General features: G+C 40.9%; 1 protein-coding gene across 1 annotated transcript in view; it reads right to left on the bottom strand.

The window, feature by feature from the left end:
* Positions 1–22,616, bottom strand: part of RHOBTB3 (Rho related BTB domain containing 3) — a 53,076-nt gene that overhangs the window by 6,553 nt on the left and 23,907 nt on the right. Inside the window, exons 6-10 of the mRNA XM_075181158.1 lie at positions 20,348–20,695; positions 17,317–17,426; positions 8,418–8,535; positions 6,500–6,673; positions 743–909 (exon numbers count right to left, since the gene is read on the bottom strand). Coding sequence (XP_075037259.1) covers positions 743–909; positions 6,500–6,673; positions 8,418–8,535; positions 17,317–17,426; positions 20,348–20,695 — 917 coding nt within the window. The remainder of the gene's footprint in view (positions 1–742; positions 910–6,499; positions 6,674–8,417; positions 8,536–17,316; positions 17,427–20,347; positions 20,696–22,616) is intronic.

Raw genomic sequence — 22,616 nt, 5'->3', positions numbered from 1 at the left:
TGCCACTGCACAGGCTGATGGGAGAAGGCATTTGGCGATTGGTGTGTGTCATACAGTAGGCAGGACTGGAGAGAAGTTAAGCAGACAGCCTAGTACAGAGGTCAGAGCATACTTGACAATATTTTGACTCTCCCCTCCATGAGATCCCGAAGGTTCCGAGGGCCTCTCCCTAGCGGGTGGTGGACCCACGATGACTTGTTTCACCGCAAACAGCGTAATCAAGCCCCACCTTTGCCCACCCTGCTCATCTGGGAGAACTCCATGAATTTTGGGAGTCTCCGGAATATTGCAGGAGAGTACGGTAGGTAAGTTTGGGACCTGAGAAGGCTGCTCTGTGGAGAGAGCAGAGGAGACAACAATATGAGGGGAGAAGAAGCTCAGAAGAACGGATCAGAGGGCCCAGGGTGAGGTCAGCGTTTGACCTTTCAAGAGAGACAGACTGCAGATAAAAGAGTCTGCAGAGGATAAATTGTTTAATATAGTGACTGACTAGAGATTCAGTGCCCTGTGTATGGGTTAGAAGTCTATCATTTTCTGATTCTTTATACTGTCAATTAGATAATTTTTGTGTATAGTTTGTTTGTTGGCTGGAGACAATTAACTGGCACCCAAACACACAGCACTGACTGAAAGGCTGCTATTGTGAAGTGACTGCCATCCTACATAATAGTAGAACAAGGCTTCAGATTGCTTTGTATCAAAATATCTATCATTTTGTACTACAAGAAGTAACGACAATTACCTTAGCCTTCTTGAGCAGATTGACCACACTTAAACTAGTTGATGACAGCTCTCTGCTTGGCATGCTCTGCAGCTGAGTGGTGATGTAACGCTCACAAACACGTTTCAGTCTGGCCACTTGGTACATCTCTGAGCAGATGAGCAGCGACAGGGCTTGCAGAATGCTAGCTGGACGAGGTAAGGTGGGATAATCAGTTATATTGTATTCTATGCCAGAAACAGCACATGATGTAAATACTACAGATGATCAAACTCCTGTTTAGAGGAACATTACATCTTATAAAACCATTAAACCTAAAAATATAAACCCAATATGGAAAGGCATTCACTGACCTAGTGGAGTGCAATCTATTGCCAATGAATAGGCTCACAAGCAGGGCTTTCAGTGTGTACAGAAATACATATCTCCAACCAGTATTTCTTGTATAAACAACTTGCAATATAAATTTATTACTTCTAAACTGAAATTTCAAACATATGTTTCCTGCCAAATAACTACTTGTAGAGTAGATGGATGACTAACTAAGTGCTATGAATTGGCCCATAGCATAAACTTACATTTCAGTGCAGTTATACAAGGTTTGTACTGACAATTACATTTATTTGGTACAACTGACAAATCCCACCTTGTACGTTTCATATTGAGTTAAATAATGTTATTTATAGATAACTAAATCTGCTCCTCTACTAGTAGTATTAAAAATCATCCCAGGGCACTAACATTGTAGCTTTTATAACTATTCTGCAGCGCAGAATGGACGATTTTGAAGAACAGGCTTTTAGTCTCCAAGTTAGCAAACATTCTGTAGATTAACACAAGGGGCATAGACCATACGGTCACCATGAGTTGATTAGAGCAGTGGTTCCCAAACTGTGTGCCTAGGCTCTCTGGGGTGCCTTGGAGATCTCACAGGGGTGCTTTGGCCAGTGGTAAGCAAGGCGGGGGACTACTTGGTAATTATTTTGGCTTAGGGGTGCCTTGAAAAAATTTTGGAGACCCCAAGGGTGCCTTGAACTGAAAAAGTTTGGAATCCACTGGATTAGAACCTCTTCCCAGGTTCTGAGTTACTTTATTATACAGTGCATTCTGTACTATGTATTTAACAAATAAAAAAAATGGCTTCCTCTAAGCCCCCGACCCTGGAAGAGGCCATGTAATATAGAGCACACTGATAACTGGATCCAGCTTAGGAGCAGAGTTTCACACTGAGCTTTGCTCTCTCACAGGCCAGCTTGGTCAGTACCATCCAGCTCTCTTGCACATTGATTGCTGAGATGAGGTTACTCTTGTTTTTATTTAGTCTTAATACAGAAGGGTTAGTACTTAAGTCATGAATGGGTTAGTCCAGATTTTGACAACCCCATCTTTCCCTGCTTACACCCCCTGGCAGCCGCCAGAAGTGATATCACACAGAGCTGACTGCGATGCGCCCAGTCCTGCGTCAATAGAGGTGTACAGAACAGATCCATTGAACTCTGTTGAAGAGTAGGTGCAGGAGCCAATCTGTTCAGGAGAGCTCGTAGTCTGATATGGTTTTAAGTTTCAGGACATGGGGCAACCTGGATGGGCAACTTCTCCACATTTGCCACATGGGTGATTTGCAAACAAAAATGAAGATAATCATAACAATGCTAATCTAGATGAACGGAATGTCAAGTGTGTTGTGTCTTGTTTACATGTTTAATGTTGACTTTGCATTTCAAAAAATAAAATAAGGTATGTAAAACCCAGGGCAGAAATAAGTCACCAAATTATTACATGTTAATTTAATAACCCATTCATGGGTGCGCTACTTATCTACACACCGCTGTGCTGGGCGGTATCGTAGGAAGAAATCCATTTATTCCTTATACACTTGGTGGACAGGTGCTTCTCTCTCCCATCAGACTGGAGCTATTCTTACAGTTCGCATGCACATGGTCAGTACAACAAGGTGCTCCATGGGTTTCTATAAAAACGTTGATGCTATTTTGATGTCAATAGGGGCTACATTTATAAAGGTGTAACTCAAACTAGATTTCTACTTTCCCTAGCAATAAGAAATAACTAATGGTGATCTAATGCTATCTAGCATAGACTGCATCCTAGTGGGAAAAATTAGTTTAAAAAAATAAAAATAAAACATAAATAATAAAATAAGACTAATAGTAAACCCGTTTCCCAAATAAATTAAAAAAACATGTCTGCACCCCCCAACTTACTGCACCATAAGACGATGTCACACTAATGCATTTTTTTTTTTACTTGTGGCAGACGAGCAAGCAAAAATGTATGACTGTCACACAGAATGTTGTCCAGACCCATAAAAATCTCAACCTCCCAAATTTTGTTCGCCCAACCCTGTCTTCTGTTTACATTCTAAATTAGTCTTTGTTTTATTTTTATATATTAAAGTGTGAATACCAGTACTAAGTGCCTATGATCCAGGTCCCATAACTTGTTTAGAGCTTGAATCAAGTACAGTACACGGATTTACTACTCATTTACTCAGGAGCCAATAAAAGCTTTGGGTCAATTTCTGAAGTGGCACTAATTACATGAAAGTAACTCTGGCAAAAATTAATGGACATTGTGCCTTGTTTTCCCTATACAACACAGAAAAAAAACCCATATATAAAATAACTATATTACAAAACTAAAGCTAAAAACATTCCCCCCATAAAACACTATCAATATAACCAGGGTATAAAATTAAGAGATATTCCTGGTGAAACCAGCATACCGTCTAAATGTGACATTTAGTTTGTCCAGTAAGGTACTAAATTCTGGACGGGAGTGACCGGGTTAAATTAGTGAGTAAAAATATTATTGTTACAACTTACCTTGTCCGTCACTGCGTCCGGAAGCCGCACTTCCTGTTTTCGTGGTCACGTGACCGCATCCCAGAGGCGGTCACGTGATGGCATCCAGAGGCGGGGAATTTGAATCCCCAATAGTATTTAAACCCCTCTCTGACACTCGCTGAGTGTCAGAGCAACACTTACCTGTTTCTGGCTCCTGTTCGTCGGGGATTCCTGTGTCCTCCTGTCTTTTGTGTCTGCCTGTGTTTGACCCTGCCTGTTTCCACTATCCTGGTTCTTCAACCCCTGTGTACCGACCCGGCTTGCTGACTACTCTTCTATTCTTGTGACCCGTGCAAGTCTGCTGATGCTAGTATATGGTCTGCTGAAGCTACCCAAGCTTTTATTTTATTGAAGTCTCTCTTCTCCTCAGCACCCATTCTCCAACAGCACGATTGTTCACGTCCTTTTATCCTGGAGGTAGATGCGTCTTCCGTTGGTACAGGAGCAGTACTTTCATAACGGAGCTCTTCTGGCAAACTTCATCCTTGCGGATTCTTTTCCTGTTGCCTGTTACCAGCGGAGAGAAATTATGGGATAGGTGACAAGGAGCTCCTGGTCATCAAGTTGGCTCTCTCCGAATGGAGACGTCTGCTAGAAGGGGCACAATTTCCGATTACCATCTATACCGATCATAAGAATCTATTATACTTACGTACTGCCCGTTGTTTAAATCCTCGGCAAGCAAGATAGTCCTTATTCTTCTCACGCTTTAATTTTAACATCACTTTTCACTCTGGATCTAAGAATACGAAGGTGGACGCCTTATCCCGCTCTTTTGATCCAGCTGACATGGAACCTTTGGAGGACAATAAATTCATCATAGACCCCTGTAGAGTTTTGGCAACTACACACCTTAACAAAGGTTGCCCTCCGGGCAAGACGTTCATCTTCCCACGTCTGCGCGCTCAACTCCTAAGCTGGGCTCATCGCTTTCCCTTCTCCAGGCATGCCGGCGCAAAACCTGGGACTTGTTGTCCCGAAGTTACTGGTGGCCTTCCTTACTGGAGGATGTAAAGAGATTTGTTTCTGCTTGTTCTGAATGTGCTCAACACAAGACCTCTAGGAGAAGACCTTATGGATGTTTGCTTCCATTACCCATTCCTGAATACCTGTGGTCACAGATCTCCATGGACTTCAACACAGACCTTCCTCCTTCCAAATCCTGTATGGTGGTGCTAGTGGTCATGGACCGCCTCTCAAAAACAGCCCACTTTATTGCTCTTAAAGGTCTTCCATCCTCCTCCTCCTCCTTAGCTGATATCTTTATTAAAGAAATATTTCGCCTTCATGGTTGTCCTCAACATTTTGTGTCCGATCGAGGATCCCAGTTCATATCCAAATTTTGGAGGTCCTTTTGCAAGAAGTCCGGAATTAAACTTGCTTTTTCCTCCGCATATCATCTCCAGTCCAATGGGTCTACGGAAAGAACCAACCAGAAATTAGAGAAATTTCTAAGAATATTTATCTCAAGTAATCAATATAACTGGGTGGATCTTCTCCCATGGGCCGAGTTCGCCCATACCATTCATTTTCATGAGGCTATCGCTAACTCTCCCTTTTTTGTCCTTTATGGTTGCCACCCTAAACTACCCACCTTTTCGCAAATTGCACCTTCTGAAGTTCTGACTGTGGACTCGTTGTTTCGTAACTTCTCTTCTATTTGGGAACAGACCAAGATAAATTTGAAGAAAGCAACCATTCGTTCCAAAAAGTCCTACGATAAGAGGAGGAGAGTAGGGCCAAGTTTTTCTATCAGTGTCAGGGTATGGCTATCCACTCAAAATATTAGTTTAAAGGTTCCTAGTAAAAAATTTGCTCCCAAGTTCATTGGCCTGTTCACTATTTCTGAGGTCATTAATCCGGTAGTCTTTAGGTTGAGTCTGCCTCCTTCTCTACGCATACCTAATGCCTTTCACGTCTCATTGTTGAAACCAATGGTAACCAACAAATTCTCCACTCCATCCAGAGTTCCTCCTCCAGTAGTGGATCAGGATCAAGTCGAATATGAGATCAAGTCTATTCTGGATTCTCGCAAGGTTCAAGGTGCTGTACAGTTTCTGGTGGATTGGAAGGGTTACGGCCCTGAGGAGCGCTCCTGGGTAAGGGCAGTTGATCTACACGCTCCCCGTCTACTCAAATCATTCCATAAGAAATTTCCCTTGAAACCATATTAGGTGTTCGGAGTTCACCTTAGGGCAGGGGGTACTGTTACAACTTACCTTGTCCGTCGCTCCGTCCGGAAACCGCACTTCCGGTTTTCGCGGTCATGTGATCGCATCCAGAGGCGGGGAATTTGAATCCCCAATATATTTAAACCCCTTTCTGACACTCGCTGAGTGTCAGAGCAACACTTACCTGTTCCTGGCTCCTGTTCTTCATGGATTCCTGTGTCCTCCTGTCTTCTGTGTCTGCCTGTGTTTGACCCTGCCTGTTCCCACTATCCTGGCTCTTCAACCCCTGTGTACCGACCCGGCTTGCTGACTACTCTTCTATTCTTGTGACCCGAGTACCGACCCCGGCTTGATTGACACCGAGTTGCCTCCTGATTCTGCCTAGCTCCATCTCTGTGTACCGAACCGGCTTGATTGACTCCGCATCTTCCGCTCCACTCCGCTATACTACATCTTGGGGCGAACCTGAGGGCCGCGACCTGCGACTCCTTGCAGCAAAGCCCACTCCGCCTTGCGGCGGTTCTTGGTGAACACCAAGGAGATCGTTAGACTCCGCACCTCAGGTAAGCCAGCGCTAATCAAGATTAGTAGTATAACCCAGTATCTGTTACAATTATATGTACCTCAGATACACACGACATGACAAGAAAACAATCAAGAGATGGAAGGTTTGCCTAGATTACAAAGAATGGTACTTTTCCTGACAAACAGGTACCAATTAAGAAACAGGATGCGTGACTTACCAGGGTAGAAGGAATCTGTGTAAATATACTCCAGAAAAGCAAGGAATGTGTCCCTAGATATGTCGTACATTGGAATAAGAACACAATTTGCTTCCATGTAACTTCCGCTAAACATGGCAGCCATTACGTCGCAGCGGGCCACCAGCACAGCTCGATGAGCAGGGATTTTAGTATCTGCAGTTACAAAAACAAAATATTAACTCCACAGTTGTGTTATATTATACATATTTGTTCCTCAACTTTTTATTCACTTTACGCACACATCGCTGCTTAGAATGGAGCACTTAATGCTGAAATTTAGTGCCGTATGCGACAGCCAAAACAAGGACATGGTTCTACTTAATGGGACAAACCGTGCCACCCACAGACAGCTAATGCAACTCAAGACTAAGCATTAGGGTGTCTGTCACAAACTTTAATTATTCAAAAGGTATAAGTGCAAATTTTGGGCCAGATTCACGAATTGGAGATTGATAAAAACATTGTTAAGAACACCACTTCTTCATAGCAAGGATTGGTCTATCTCCATATTCACAAACCTCTAGCATCAATTTATAAGATTGTTATAGTGAAAGTGATATTAGTTATGCTAAAAATGGCAAGCAGATTTAATCTGAAGTTTTAGCTTTATAGTGAATATGTATTGTGCAAACAAAACACATGGTTATAAACATGGGCGTAAGTGTGTGTGATATAGGCCTGGTATAAACAGGATACATGTTTGTGCAGACCTACAAATATCTTGCAATAGTTGCAACTTTACATAAGCGTTTTTAGGGGGGGAATTGTGCTATTCAGGGCGCAAAAGCAGCCAACTCTGCATTAGCCCCAAAATGTTCACAATTCTACATGTAACACATACTTGCCTACTTTTGAAGGCAGCTGTCCGGGAGGGGGGTCCATTGAGGGGGCGTGGCCACGCATGGTGCGCCGTTAGGCTCCGCCCCTGTCAAACTTAGGCAATTTAGCCAATCGCAGCAGGGGGCGGGACCACGATGGCGCGTTTAGCCCCGCCCCCCACCATCTTCAACAACGGCGACAGCTGGATCCAGGATTTTTGCCTGCTCTCACGGGAGTCCGGGAGAACTCCCAAAAATTTGGGAGTCTCCCGGACATTCTGGGAGAGTAGGCAACTATGATGTAACATGTCCATCATTCATAATGAAACTTTTCATCTTCGTTTGTACTAATCATTAAGTGTGTACTTTCATATTTGTTTTTATATTGTGCAAAGAAATATCCAAATTATATTTATCAGGTGGAGAGACTGTATTTACAGGGGAGTGGCCTGGTTTGTGGTCAGAAACAGGACATTTTTACTGGTGCGCGAAGGGAGAGGGAAGGGTTTCAGGGGTTGGAAGCAGATCAGTGCAAGACACACGCACTACATATCTTGGTCATTCATCCTCTGGTGGTGGCGCACACTGGGCGTCGCAGCTATTGTTCCAGGCTTAAAGTTACTGTAGACATATATACCTCAACATGTATCTGTATTGCTTTCCCTCCCTTTTGTTTGACCCTAAACTTATTAAAAAGAAAATGTAAAAAAAAAAAATGTATAAAAAACATTTTGAAACAAGCTACATGGAAAAGTATATATATATATATATATATATATATATATATATATATATACACACACACACACACGTTTGGTTTTTTTTGGTGGTGGTTGGGGTAATTAATTTAAAAACTCTCACCTAGCGGTGGGTAATGTGCTATTTTTCAAGAGCCCTTGAAAAAGGGGCCAAATTCATGAGATCACAATAGAAGACTAAATAATAGCCTTGATGCTGCCAAAACATAGTGTAACTTAGGCTATACACAGTATTACATCAACATAGTGTAACTTAGGCTATACACAGTATTACATCAACATAGTGTAACTTAGGCTATACACAGCATTACATCACACTACCTTGCACTTGGAAGAATACGTCCGCTAATAATGGAGTATTATAAAAGAGGCCAAGAGAGCCAGATAACTGCAATGGCTTCTTAGAATGTGAGAGAGACACATCTGCCGAATGTATAACCTACAGAAAAGACAGAAGTTAAATCACACAAACATTCATGTAAAACTGAATACATTTGAGTTTTATAAGCTGTATAGTCTCTGTTTTCTGACTGAGACATGCAATGATGAGGTCTACCAAAGAGGGCAGTATTGTACAACAGAGCCTGACAGCCCAAAAATGTAAATGCTTTTCTGAAACAGTTTTTTTTTTTTATTTTAAAGATGGAATATGTAAATAGATAAACAAGTGTACAAAGATTGGCGTTAGAAAATATAGTTGTTTTAATGTTAAAGGACATGTAAGACAGTTAAGGGTTTATGTAGAACTATCCACATGTGCACCCAAACATACCTAGAAAAAGAAGCACGCAAAAAAAAATGTGTACTGACATATACCACATGTTCAGTCGGATACATCTTCGGATACCTCCTGCTCAAACACAATAGCATTTGCACCAGGAGTACAAGTGTGTATGCTTAGGAACTGTAGATATACAACTCCAAAATTCGGGTCATTTTGGACGTAATGACGCAAACACGTCATTTTACAGCAGGGGGCGGGGCCAAATGCAGCGATTCCCGGTGAATCGCCGCGTTTTGCACCTAATTCTGCCCACTTCACTAGGAATTGGGCAGATGCGGGAGATTGCCACACTCTCCCACATTTCGAGAGAGTCTCACGGACTCCCGGGAGAGTTGGCAAGTATGCCATTAAGGTAAGATTTAACTGGTAAATTCATATTATATTAATTTAGGAACCAGTAAGAGTCATGCTGAAAATAGATATTAGGTGAATAGTTTACATTTGTTTATTTTCCTTGTTCCACACACCTATAAATAGGAGATATAACGTGAAATAAGGACTGTTTTCATGACTGTCCATTACTATTCTGAATAGAACAATGTATCATAGTAACCAAAGTGAAAATAAACCCCTTTACTCCCTCAATTGTCCTCTCTGTCAGGACATACTACATAAGCAGGAGCAGATATTCTTTTATTTCTATATCCTTTTTAATAACAGAAGGAAATACCTATACATTTACCTGTAATGTAAGCAGAACTGCCTCTCTTTGGTGAGCTGTATTAAATCACTCACAAGTCACAATCATTTGTGTACAGTCATGGACAAAAGTTTTGAGAATGACACAAATATTATTTTTCAGAAAGTCTGTTGCCTCAGTGTTTATGATGGCATATACTCCAGAATGTCATGAAGAGTGATCAGATGAATTGCAATTAATTTCAAAGTCCCTCTTCGCCATGACAATAAACTTTATCCCCAAAACATTTTAACTGCATTTCAGCCCTGCCACAAAAGGACCAGCTGACATCAGGTCAGTGATTCTCTCGTTAACACAGGTGAGAGTGTTGTCAAGAAGGCCAGCAAAGAATCCACCTCTCCAGGAAAAATATCAGGGACAGACTGATATTCTGTAAAAGGTACATGGATAGGACTGCTGAGGACTAGGGTACAGTCATTATCTTTCATGAATCCCCTTTCAGATTGTTTGGGGCAGCATCCTGAGGCCATTCATGTGTGGGGTTGCTTCTCAGCCAAGGGAGTGGGCTCACTCACAATTTTGCCTAAGAACACAGCCATGAATAAAGAATGGCACCAAAACATCCTCCAAGAGCAACTTCTCCCAACCATCCAGAAACAGTTTGGTGACAATGCCTTTTCCAGCATGATGGAGCACCTTGCCATAAGGCAAAAGTGATAACTAAGTGGCTCTGGGATCAAAACATCAAAATTTTGGGTCCATGGCCAGGAAACTCCCCAGACCTTAATCCCATTGAGAACTTGTGGTCAATCCTCAAGAAGTGGGTGGACAAACAAAAACCCACAAATTCTGACAAACTCCAAGCATTGATTAAGCCAAGAATGGGCGGCCGTCAGTCAGTATGTGGCCCAGAAGTTGATTGACAGCATGCCAGGGCGAATTGCAGAGGTCTTTAAAAAGAAGGGTCAACATTGCAAATAAGGACTCTTTGCATAAACTTATATGAAATACTTGTAATTTTACTTCAGTATACCATAACAACATCTGACAAAAAGGTCTAAAAACACTGAAGTAGTAGACTTTGTGAAAACCAATACTTGTGTGATTCTCAAAACTTTTGGCCATGACTGTACAATGTGCAAACATGCATATGCCCATTTGTGATGTCATCAGCCTATTTTCATAACTGTGCTAATTTATATGGTAAGAGCATGGGTCTGCACGTCAAGATTGTGGTCTCTGCATAGGTGTGTATGTGTGTGTGTGGTGGGATCTCCTTATTGTCATGAAAACTAAAAGTTTTCTAAATGCATCATAATAATGCTACTTACAATTAAACTCCAAGGGGTAAATGTATCAAGCTACGAAAAGTGGAAATGTTGCCTCTAGCAACCAATCAGATTCTAATTATCATTTATTTAGTACATTCTACAAAATGACAGCTAGAATTTGATTGGTTGCTATAGGCAACTTCTTCACATTTCAAACCAGCTGGAAACTCGCAGCTTGATAAATTTACCACTTAATTTGAGCTATCAAAGAGTCATTTACGGACCACTAATACACAGAAGCGCAAAACTAAAATATGATGCCCTTCTGTATATTTAGTAATTAGTAAATGACTTTTTGATAGCTCATATTAGGAGTTTAATTGTAAGTAACATTATTATGATGTGGTTATTATACAAATTGCAGTAAATGGAATTCAAAAAGACAAAACATTTTTTTTTTTTATAAATGGAAGCTCCACATTCTATTTATGGCATTTTTCAACTTTAAGAAAAGAGTCGCAAAGATGGTGAAGACCTGTTTAAACCACTAACTGGGGTCCACTCTTCGGTGGTAGTCACTTTAACTGTACTGATGGCACCGACAGTGACTACCATGAACAAAAATACACGAAACTGACTTACCCGACACCTAATAAATGCTGACTTACCTTAAGAATGACAAAAGAAGTCCCCGACAGGATGGTCATAAATCACGAGCAGCAGTAATAACGGCAGCCTGTTTTGACATAATTTAAAACGGCGATCGCTATATCAGTATTTTAAAGCGGCAATGCCGCTCTTCATCAAAGCTAAGTGTTACACTTAGGGTTAGCGTTAGGAATTGGGGTAGGGTTAGAGTTAGGAATAGGGTTAGGGACCAGGCATTGCCGATTTGAAAATATTCATATACCGGTCGCCATTTTAAATGACATCAAAACAGGCTGCCATTATTACTGCTGCTCGTGATTACCACACTGCCGGGGACTTCTTTTGTCATTCGTAAAGTCAGTGAGAATTTATTCGGTGTCGGGCAAGTCAGTTTTGTCCATTTTTGTTCGTCTTACTGACTGTCATTTTCATCAGCTCCGTAATTTTGTACCCCACCCCCGCTCTTCAGGTTCAGTAAGAACGCCTTTCATAACATTTTCACCCTTTGTCTCCCCATAGCCACCCCATATTCATCCTGTCTCCCCCAAGAGTCACTCCATATTCATCCTGTCTCCCCCAAGAGTCACTCCATATTCATCCTGTCTCCCCCAAGAGTCACTCCATATTCATCCTGTCTCCCCCAAGAGTCACTCCATATTCATCCTGTCTCCCCCAAGAGTCACTCCATATTCATCCTGTCTCCCCCAAGAGTCACTCCATATTCATCCTATCTCCCCCAAGAGTCACCCCATATTCATCCTGTCTCCCCCATGAGTCACCCCATATTCATCCTGTCTCCCCCAAGAGTCACCCCATATTCATCCTGTCTCCCCCATGAGTCACCCCATATTCATCCTGTCTCCACCCAGAGTCACCCCATATTCACCCTGTTTGTCCCCACAACCACCCCAAATGCATCCTGTGTCTCCCCACAGCCACCCCAAATTCAATCTGTGTCTACCCAGAGTCACCCCATATTCATCCTGTGTCTCCCCACAGCCACCCCGTTTTAGCCCGTCTCCACACAGCCACCACATATTTCAGCATTCTTGTAAACTAACTCTGCCCCTGGTCACATACCGTAAAGTCAATAAGGCAGAGTACAGTATTACTGTGTGAACCTATTCTCAGGAGCTGTGTAACAGCATGTGGTGCCCCCTTGCCAAGGTGGTAATGCTCAATAATTTAAGTTTCTTCAAGGGAACGTGGGGAGGTTCGACTGTATGTGGAGATGTCTGAGGGGCATTTTGGAGTACATGTGGGATCTGACTGAGCTATTTTGGAGCATGTGGTAGATCTGAGTGGCATGTGGTGGAAGTAATGGACATATGGGATTTAGTGACGAGGGTTGTGGGCATTCAGGAGGTGTGGAGGGTGCTCTGCCTGTCTAATTGGTATTGGACCTTACAATATCTCCTGGCAGCCCTGGAGGTGACAGTGTGTATATGGAGAGCAGTGTTATTGTGCATATAGTCATGACAGTGTGTGTATAGAGAGCACAGTGTGTGTACAGCAAGGTGACAGTGTGTGTATGGAGCATACTTGCCAACTCTCCCGGAATGTCTGGGAGACTCCCGGATTCCGGGTAGGTCTCCCGGGAGAGTATGGCAGCCTCCCTCATCTGCCCACTTCCTAGTGAAGTGGGCAGAATTAGATCTAAAATGCCACGATTCTCAGGGAATTGCAGCATTTGATCCCGCCCCCTCTGTAAAATGACGCGTTTGCAACATTACGTCACAAGGTGGAGCCGAAATGTAGTGATTTGCATAGCTCCGACCCCGAAACGCCCACCTCCCCCCAGGCAGCTCCTACTTGAGGAAATCGGCAAGTATGGTATGGAGAGCAGTGTTATTGTGTATATAGTCAGGGCAGTGTGTGTATAGAGAGTACAGTGTGTGTACAGCAAGTTGACAGTGTGTGTAAGGAAGAACAGCAGTGTGATTGTATGCATGACTAACAGTATATGTATATAGCAAGGTGACAATACGTGTATAGAGAGCAGCAGTATCATTGCATGCAGTTCCGGCAGCACGCAGTAAGCTCTGCCCGCCATACCACTCGTCCACCTGCTGCATGTGACAAAGTCTTGCTTTGTCTCTCCCATCAGCATGTGAGTCTCCTTCTATATTCCCCTCCCCTCTGTGTGTGACAGTTTTCCCGTTACCCTCTCTGTACCCACAACATGTGACGGCTTTCCCCTTAGCAAGTCACATATGAGGCCATACTTCCCCGGCATGCGCATCATCCCACGTGTGCACACAGCAGTTTATAGTATAAAGCTCAAGGGTCTGACTAGAAGAAGGCAGTGGAGGGCTGGCAAATTTTAGCCCGGGGGGCAAGACTCAACTCAGCTGCCTATTAGGAACATTACAAAGGAAAAAAAAAATGCAGCTGGCCCAGTGACCCAGCCAAAGGTAGCCCACTAAGGAACCGGGCCGGGGGGCAAGTGTTCCCCTGCCTCCCCAGCCCGTGGAACAAGGTAAGTGTGGGAAAGCTCTTAGGGGTATATTTACTAAACTGTGGGTTTGAAAAAGTGGAGATGTTGTCTATAGCAACCAATCATAGCTGTCATTTATTTAGTGCATTCTACAAAATGACAAGTAGACTCTGATTGGTTGCTATAGGCAACATCCCCACTTGTTCAAACCAGCAGTTTAATAAAAAATACCCCTTTGTGTAACGTGGCTGCTGTTGGGGAGAAGGGTGCATGGGGTATTAATTTAACAATGTGGTGAGGGTAGGAGCTATTAATATAATGGGGATAGGGAATATTCATTGAATGTGGGACCAAGTTGGGGGAGAAGAAGGGCTATACATGAAATGTGAATGCTATTAATTTAATTTGGGAGCTGATAGGGGGAAATATAATTCATATTGACGAAATATAACTATTAGTTTCATTTTGGGAAGGAGGCCTCATTATTACTTATAAATGTGCTCCAAATCTTAGGAACAAATTAGTGAACAGTGCTCTTCAGAAACTAATAGGAAAGGGAGTATTATCTCTTAAGGTTTCTTTTTGAAGGTGTGGAGTGTGTGTGGCATGTAGGACAACGTTTATTAATCAGAAAACCAAAGTCAGTTTATATTCAATAATCAGACATGCAAAATCAAAGATTTTGTGACTTGCAACACTACGTAATGTATATTTGTTCACATGTACTTGCGGCCTATTTTATGCTGGCTGGATATCCCGTCCCTTGAAGATCTGGTTGGCCGAACATTTTCTGAATATTAGGAGGGGTTTTGAGAATCATTCAATCTCTGTCCACATTAAAACTTGCCAAGATTGCTCTATTAATGCTGTAATCAAAAAACAATTGGACTATAGAAAGAGTAGATAATTTGAATTTCTGGAGAAGAAGAGATGGGCCTGTGACACTAGCCAAGTGTCAGATGAATGGGTATACTGTCTAAAAACCTTGTCTACGAGTGGCCTTAACCAAGATTTCGAGTTAAAGTGGTTTCTTGGTGATGATTAATGAATCCAATTATGAAAATGAAGTGATATTTATAGGTTCACTCAATATTCACCTCTGGCTAAGGGATGTGTAATAAGAGATACTTGCGGAATACCAGTCGGTTTGTATAACTAGGTATCACTGATTGATGTGCTGTACTAAGGTGAATGCTGTACTGACTTAGGGATTCAGAAACATTATTTTTTTGTCTCCTCAGTGACTTCGCTTTTCTCCTGAGATCAACAAAAACATGCATATAAATTGGACACATGCACATCCGTTGTCAACTAAGAGCGGATCTGAAGATACGTCTGCACGATGGCGTAGAGGGTAGCACTTCTGCCTTACAGCAGTGGGGGCATAAGTTCAATTCCCGACCATGGCCTTATCTGTGAGGAGTTTGTATGTTCTCCCCGTGTTTGCGTGGGTTTCCTCCGGGTGCTCTGGTTTCCTCCCACACTCCAAAAACATACTAGTAGGTTAATTGGCTGCTAAAAAATTGACCCTAGTCTGTGTGTGTGTGTGTGTGTGTGTGTGTGTGTGTGTGTGAGAATTTAGACAGTAAGCCCAAATGGAGCAGGGACTGATGTGAGTAAGTTCTCTGTACAGCGCTGCGGAATTAGTGGCGCTATATAAATAAATGGTGATGATGATGTGACTGAATATGGGTTGAAGTGCGATCTGCTCTGACAGACAATAATACACTGCTGGATATGTCAAATACATATGTGAAATATGAATTCCCAAAAGAACGCACACAAAAAATAAAAATATTCAATTAATGTCACCTGTTAACAGGGGAAGATTGGGAACTTAAAGCGGCCCTGGAAAAAATTCTGAAAGTGGCCTCACGTAAGCGTGACCAAACTAAGTGTATGCAGGGCCAACACAAAAGTAGGGCGTTATCCCTAGCCAAATCAGTGGTAGGCAAGGCCAATGCAGCACCCAATGATAGGTAGAGTCACAGTAATAACCTGCCACAGGTGGGGCTAGACACAAGTAGGGGATATATATATATCCCACATTATAATCTAACATACATTTATTATACATAGACCTTACAGGAAAAATCTATGATTGCTGTGTGACAAACAGGGGATGACTGGTGACAGTCAGGGGCAAACACAAGCAAGTGGCCCAGGCTCTTCTTTAAATGCCCCAGCAACAGATAAATAGTCATGATGAAAACTAATCAATTGTCTAATGTGGATGTGGTTAAATAGCCCATTTTTACAGTTGCTGCTAATTGCAAACATATGTTGTAGCATGGACATGCCACTGACATCACCAGTAATTGGCACTTACACCCGCCCTGTAGCTGCAAGTGATACAACAAAAAAACAGGATCATTTGAGATACCCAAAGCTTGCATCAGACGTCACTGTGTGCGCTTGAGCTTGGCAATCCATTACTGTACGCTGACTACATGCGTACGCCCAGTCCCCTCCCAGTTCTTCCCATGAAGTCGTAGGCTGTAGTAAGGGCCTTTTGCGCTCGAACATGAATTGGATGTTGCTGCGTTCACTGGCATATGGTCCGGTTCTGGGCGTGCGCAGATCGATTTTATGCAAATTACGGCTCATATCGGATTTTACATTCCTTAATGAATCAGGTCCAGTATATCCTAAGTAAATAAGATTACGCTATATGGCTTTTTTGTCCTTTCAATTTCCATGTACGATCAGTGGAAAAGAATCAGTTATTAGGAACCTTTTCGAGAAATATGGATAATGACCGATTATTTACTTATAGCTGAAGAACTCCTCACTTTTCAAGTTTTGTTTGGAGAGATCCATTTGTTATGCAAATTATCATCTGATTTTCTGTGCGTGTATCCACAAAGGGAGCATGTGGGGAAGAAGATATTATTGTCTTTTGCATTTTTTGAAATTAGTTGGAAGGGAAAGAACAATTTGTTAGGACCACGAGAGTTAGGACTTTGTATAAAGATACACTGCTTGTATAGGAAAACACCTTCCTACATTTGCGGCAATTGGCACCGATTTTGGGCATCCGTGTTCTAGACCCCCCTTTGAGAGAACCTGGTACCAGGAAAAGTAGCTTATATATTGGAATCCCTTTCTTGCATTGTGGAAGAATTCAAAGTTCACGACTTACTGTAATTAATCACAGTATATGTGCGCTATGCAACTGCCATCTTGTGGGTCATATACCCATTTAATCACACGATTGATTACTATATTACAGCAGTTTACTAATTTGACTATATGAAAAGGTCACAATGCAAAGCACAAAACGTGATCCTGTTCTGAAACATGCTTGACAGCTGTGTACTCACTGTATGTTTTTAAACAGATGTTATGTCTAAATCGTACAGCATCTAGCATATATCTGTGGATTGGGAGAGTGTGGATAGAGTGGAGAAGTGAGGATATAAAGAACAAAGAATACTTACTTGTCCTGGCTTCTTTAACATACATTTTACTAGGTGATAAACATGCGCCACGTCACCATCTTTTAACTTCTCTTTAAGATGTTGTTCCAGCAGCTGCCACTGCATTGCACCTATAGCAAGAGAACAATATTATGGGCATAACAGGTAGCGGTGAGAAATGTAACATACAGAGCATTACAATCCTATTCAGAACACTGAACAATTCTATAAAACTTGAAAAGCAAATCCTATGCCGACATCTGATATTTTTTATTTCAAAGCACCGAAACTCAAAATAAATTTTAATGTGATATTGTTTGCATAAGTATGGAATGCCCACACTTTAATATTCTGCAGGGCAGCTTTTGCAGCAGTTACAGCTTTAAGTTTGGGGTAAGCATGTACCAGATTTGCACAGTGTTTGGAGTGATACCAGCCCATTTTTCAGGCATATTTTCTCTAGGTTGATCAGATTAACAGTATATGACTTGTGCACCTCAGGTTACTAGTGGATTGAGATCAGGGTTTTGACTTGACCACTGTAGGACATTCACTTTTTTATTCTTGAGCCTCTCCTACATTAGTTTGGTCTTGTATCTGGGATCATAGTTCTACTGAAAGATGAACTTTTGCCCAATTTTCTGTTTTCAAAGACTGAAACATGTTCTTCCTAAGTATTTCCCCGTATTTTCCAGTATCCATTCTACTTTCTATTTTAACAAGCTGCTCAGTTCTACCTGATGAAAGCAGCCTCACAGCATAAAGCTACAACTAGTAGACTTCAATGTAGGTATATGGTTTTTGAGGTGTGGGTTGTATTAGATTTGGGCCACACATATAGAACTGCCTAAAAAGCTCTATCGTGGCCTCATTTGACGACACAAAACATTTTCCCACATAACAACTGGGTCACTTTCATGCTTTTTGGCAAACTTCAGACATGTTTTTAAATGGTTCATTCTGAGTAAATGGCTTTTTCTGTGCCACCCTTCCATACGCTCTGTAGACCCTTCAAAGTGATTGTTGGCCTCTGTGTCTTCTCTCACACGTCTCCATCTCGTTTCTGCAGAGAGTTCTAAGTTCTAATCCTGATAACCGAGCCATCAGTGCTCACTGGGACATCCAAACACTTGGGTATGGTTTCAATCTTTTCGAATTAATGCATCTGTATCACTTTATCTTAACTGTGGCGTTTTTATCCAGAAAAGTTATATTAATCATTCAGTAGTGGAGGCCAAGTGCCAAGGTAAAGGTAAAATGTGTCCTCTTTTGGCTACAGTTCTTCACCAGTGTAAATGTAGAACTTCCATAACACAGGGATTAAATACTTAGGGGGAAGGAAGATATATGTTGTTTACTGAAGATATTTTTGTAACATATACAATGTACAAATGAACAAAATTTCAGTGTAGGATTTGTTATTCAGTAAAATTAAGAGGATTGATCAAGAATCTGAATAGTTTTTCAAAGTAATGTATTTATAGGTTATTGTAAAGAACAAATGGAAATGTAAAAGCTTTCTTTTATATTTAAAGACAAGAATAGACTTCTCATGCTTAATAAAGGAATTGTATTGCCAATTTATTGACATGCCCTCTTGCAACTTCTACAAAGTATTGTTTCTCTCTCTCGGTTTCCCATCAAATCCTTTATTTCAGTCAAACATAATTAATTATTTTCTTTGCCCTTGACCCAGGCATTGCTCATTTTTCCTCTGTGCACTGGATAAACCCTGTTCTATAAAATAGCAACAAAAAGGACTATGCAAAGGTAATATATAAACTTTGGTGAAATGCACAGAAGACAGACAGAAGATAAAACAAAACATGTAGCCAAAATCCCAGATGGACATGAACAAACCAATATAATAAAGAGTTTTCCCAAATTGGAAAACGTTTTAATTCAAAAAAAGTTTCTGGGAAACAAATAATGTACCACTGTATATACACTGTATAACAATATTGATTGTATTATGTGTTATACAGTTTAACATAATGAGCGAACATTGTGTACACATTTTTATAATATCATGGTTTAAAACAATTGTACAGACCAGCCAAAATTACATTCAGGTATTTTTCTATCAAAGACTTAATATGACCAACACTTGGGCAATAGAAATAATTTTACTCATCCAGTCTAAGACAGTTAAATATGTATCTTAGATAGACTAAAAGATGGAAGCGCAAACAATGGAATGTTGTTTGTTTTTCCCATATTTTAGTCTATCTACTTTGCAATAAGATTGATCAGACAACAATCTTTATAGGAAGCTCCATAAATTCTTCTCCCCGTTAATAGAGTGGTGGCTACATATTTTATATGATTTATGGTATTATAAGGATTATTTTGTTTCAATTTATTTAAATCAGTGCCCAGTGTTAGTGTTGTTAAATATGTATCTTAAAATAACATTTTGTGGTTTCTTTTTTTGTTGCAAATTTTATAAATGATAAACAGGCTAAGGTAGTGATAGGCTACATGTGGCCCCCTGAGTCTTTACCTGTGGCCCCCAGCTTCTCCTGATTTATAGTCAGGATCGTTTGTTATAGTTTGTAACATTTGTTTAAAACCCCTGCTGATCTGTTATTACAGATATGAGTATCATTCTTTGATTGCATGTGGGGCATGCTCATTACTCATTACTGTGGGGCACTTTTGAAGATTAGAGAGATCACCCATGTGGCCCCTGAAGTGTATCAGTGTAACACTGGGTTAAGGCATATTGAATTGTTACACAAATAATCCACATTACTTTAAAGTTGACTGAAGGAGAAATATTCTCTATTGATTTGCAGCCTCTATATCCACCCAATATGTCCATGCGTTCACAATAACCTTTGATCCAAGCGTTTGTAGACATCAGAATAGTACCAAGTCTTACTCAGCCACGTGACATTTAGTTTTGAAATAAAGTAGTTTCCTTATTCTCTATAATCTCCATAAATACATTGTATATGAAATTAAAATATAAAAGACAAAATGATGTGCACTTTGTATGACACACAGCAGATGTAACTGGCAGTAGAGATGTAGTGTTTAGATGAGGTACCTGAGTAAATGAAGTGGAGAATGTCAGGTAAACATGAATGGAGGTGGGAGTCGTTAACAATGACTCTTACTGGAGAGTTCTGAGGGGTAACTGCAGGTTCCTGGTACACAGAGAAGAGGGCTTGTGCTGTCCGGCGTGTGCAGGAGTCATAGATCTCCCTGGTAGTCGTCACACCAAAGAGCAGCATAAAGACGGAGCTCACGCTGCACAGCACCACTCGGTGAGCACCGGATAGCGGATTCATGTCGGCTGTACAGAAGATCACATCCACACATTGGCCACGGACCAGCAAGTCTTGTACGTCGGTAATATACCGTGAGGGCTCATCCTTCAAAACAGGCATCTTATCTGTGAAAATACACAAGTCAGCTCATAAATCATAAATTATTATTATATGGTAATATAGGTTTGCTTTTCTACAGAACAACATATGAGCCACGGACTGTGCACAATAAGGTTTAATTACAGGACCTTAAAGACATTCAGGGATTAATTGCACAGATTGCACTATTCAGGCATTAGGAATAACTGTGAATAAAAGGCAGACTAAGAAAGGTGATTTATAATGCTTCTGATGAGGAAATCATTAATCTAACTCTGCAACAAAGGGACACCTAGCACTTTAAATTGATTGATCACTATTTTATGTTTTGTGTAATATATATATACACACACACATATTATATATATATATTCGACCAGAATGATTGTTTTGAGCCCTGCAGAGCAGTGTCAAACCAAACTAGTCCAAAAGGGATGACAAATCAACAAAAAAAAACAACCTATTCTGATTAATTCGAGCAGGTGGATTGCCCGTACACGTGCTCTGTTTCATGTGTTCACTGCCATACATTTTGCTGCAAGATACATTTTCATGCTCGACTGTATTACATGTATCCAAAAAGGATCACTAATGATACACATGCTTCGGTTTCCTTTACATGTTGTTTGTGCCTCACCTACGTGAGCGATCTTTAGTGCATATATTTTGGACTGTATACCAGGCTGGCTCTTCTTCACATTAAGCTAGTGATTCCTTAAGAGAAATTTTCTAGAAAAAAAAATTCCACAGATGAAAGAAAGAGGGCGCTAGAGGTGATATAATAAGTAAGGGCCTGATTCATTAAGGATCTTAACTTAAGAAACTTCTTATTTCAGCCTCCTGGACAAAACCATGTTACAATGCAAGGGGTGCAAATTATGATTCCGTTTTGCATATAGTTAAATACTGCCTGTTTTTTCACATAGCACTCGAATATCAAGTTTCAATTTCAGTGTACAAATAAGCTATCAAGTATTTGTGTGCTACATGAAAAAAGACAGTATTCAACTTATGTGCAAAACAGAACACTCATTTGCACCCCTTGCATTGTAACATGGTTTTGTCCAGGAGACTGAAATAAGAATTTTCTTAAGTTAAGATCCTTAATGAATCAGGCCCTAAATCTGTAGAAATATAGAAATACTCCCAGAACATTAAACACATATAACCAATATTAAAGCATTTCACTTTTTTTTTTTTTTCCCCCTCTATGATGCTGAATTTTCATCTCTAATATTCTTTACTTGTGCCAGAATACATTTGGTTCAATGTAAAAATAAAACATGTCCTAAGCCCATTCTCTATCATAGTTTCCCACCATTAGCCTAATCCATAACTTACCATATTTTGCATTATTATGTGCTTTTTTGGAGGGAAGTTGGGGAAGAGGGGGGGGGGGGGTCTTTTTATTGTTTTTTTTGATTGGTACAAACATATCAAATAATCATAACATGAATAGAAATAGGTATTTAAGGCAGGAGTGGGGGGAGCAGTGGGAGTGTTGGAACAGGAAAGGGGGAAAGAGGGGAGGCTCCTAAAAACAGAGGGTAATATTTTAACAGAGTTCAAAAAAATTAACACAAATCACATATCATAGTAGGGTTAAACGTTGTACCAATGTATCTGTGTGTAATCAGTTTGGGGAGGGTGGAGCAGGGAGCTTTTCCCTGTCAATGACAGGTGAAAAAACTAGATGGCGGGGAGGTGTGGGGGGAGGGGAGAGTTGCTGTATATATGATTTGGGATTTCAGGAAAAATGCATTATATAGTATTCAATGTTGGTAAACTGTCCAAGTGGACCATGTTCTCTGGAAACTATTAGGTGTGTTATATCAGATGGCTGTGATATGCTTCATATAATATATATACTAAATGCTAAAAATTGTGACGGTTGATGAAGGGGGATTAACGTTTTTCCAATTTGATGTGATTTGGCTGCATTCAGGA

Source organism: Mixophyes fleayi, chromosome 1 (genome assembly GCF_038048845.1).
Source record: "Mixophyes fleayi isolate aMixFle1 chromosome 1, aMixFle1.hap1, whole genome shotgun sequence".
Classification (NCBI taxonomy): Eukaryota; Metazoa; Chordata; class Amphibia; order Anura; family Limnodynastidae; genus Mixophyes; species Mixophyes fleayi.
The sequence above is the reverse complement of the archived record's forward strand: the minus strand, read 5'-3'. Positions and strand labels throughout refer to the sequence as shown.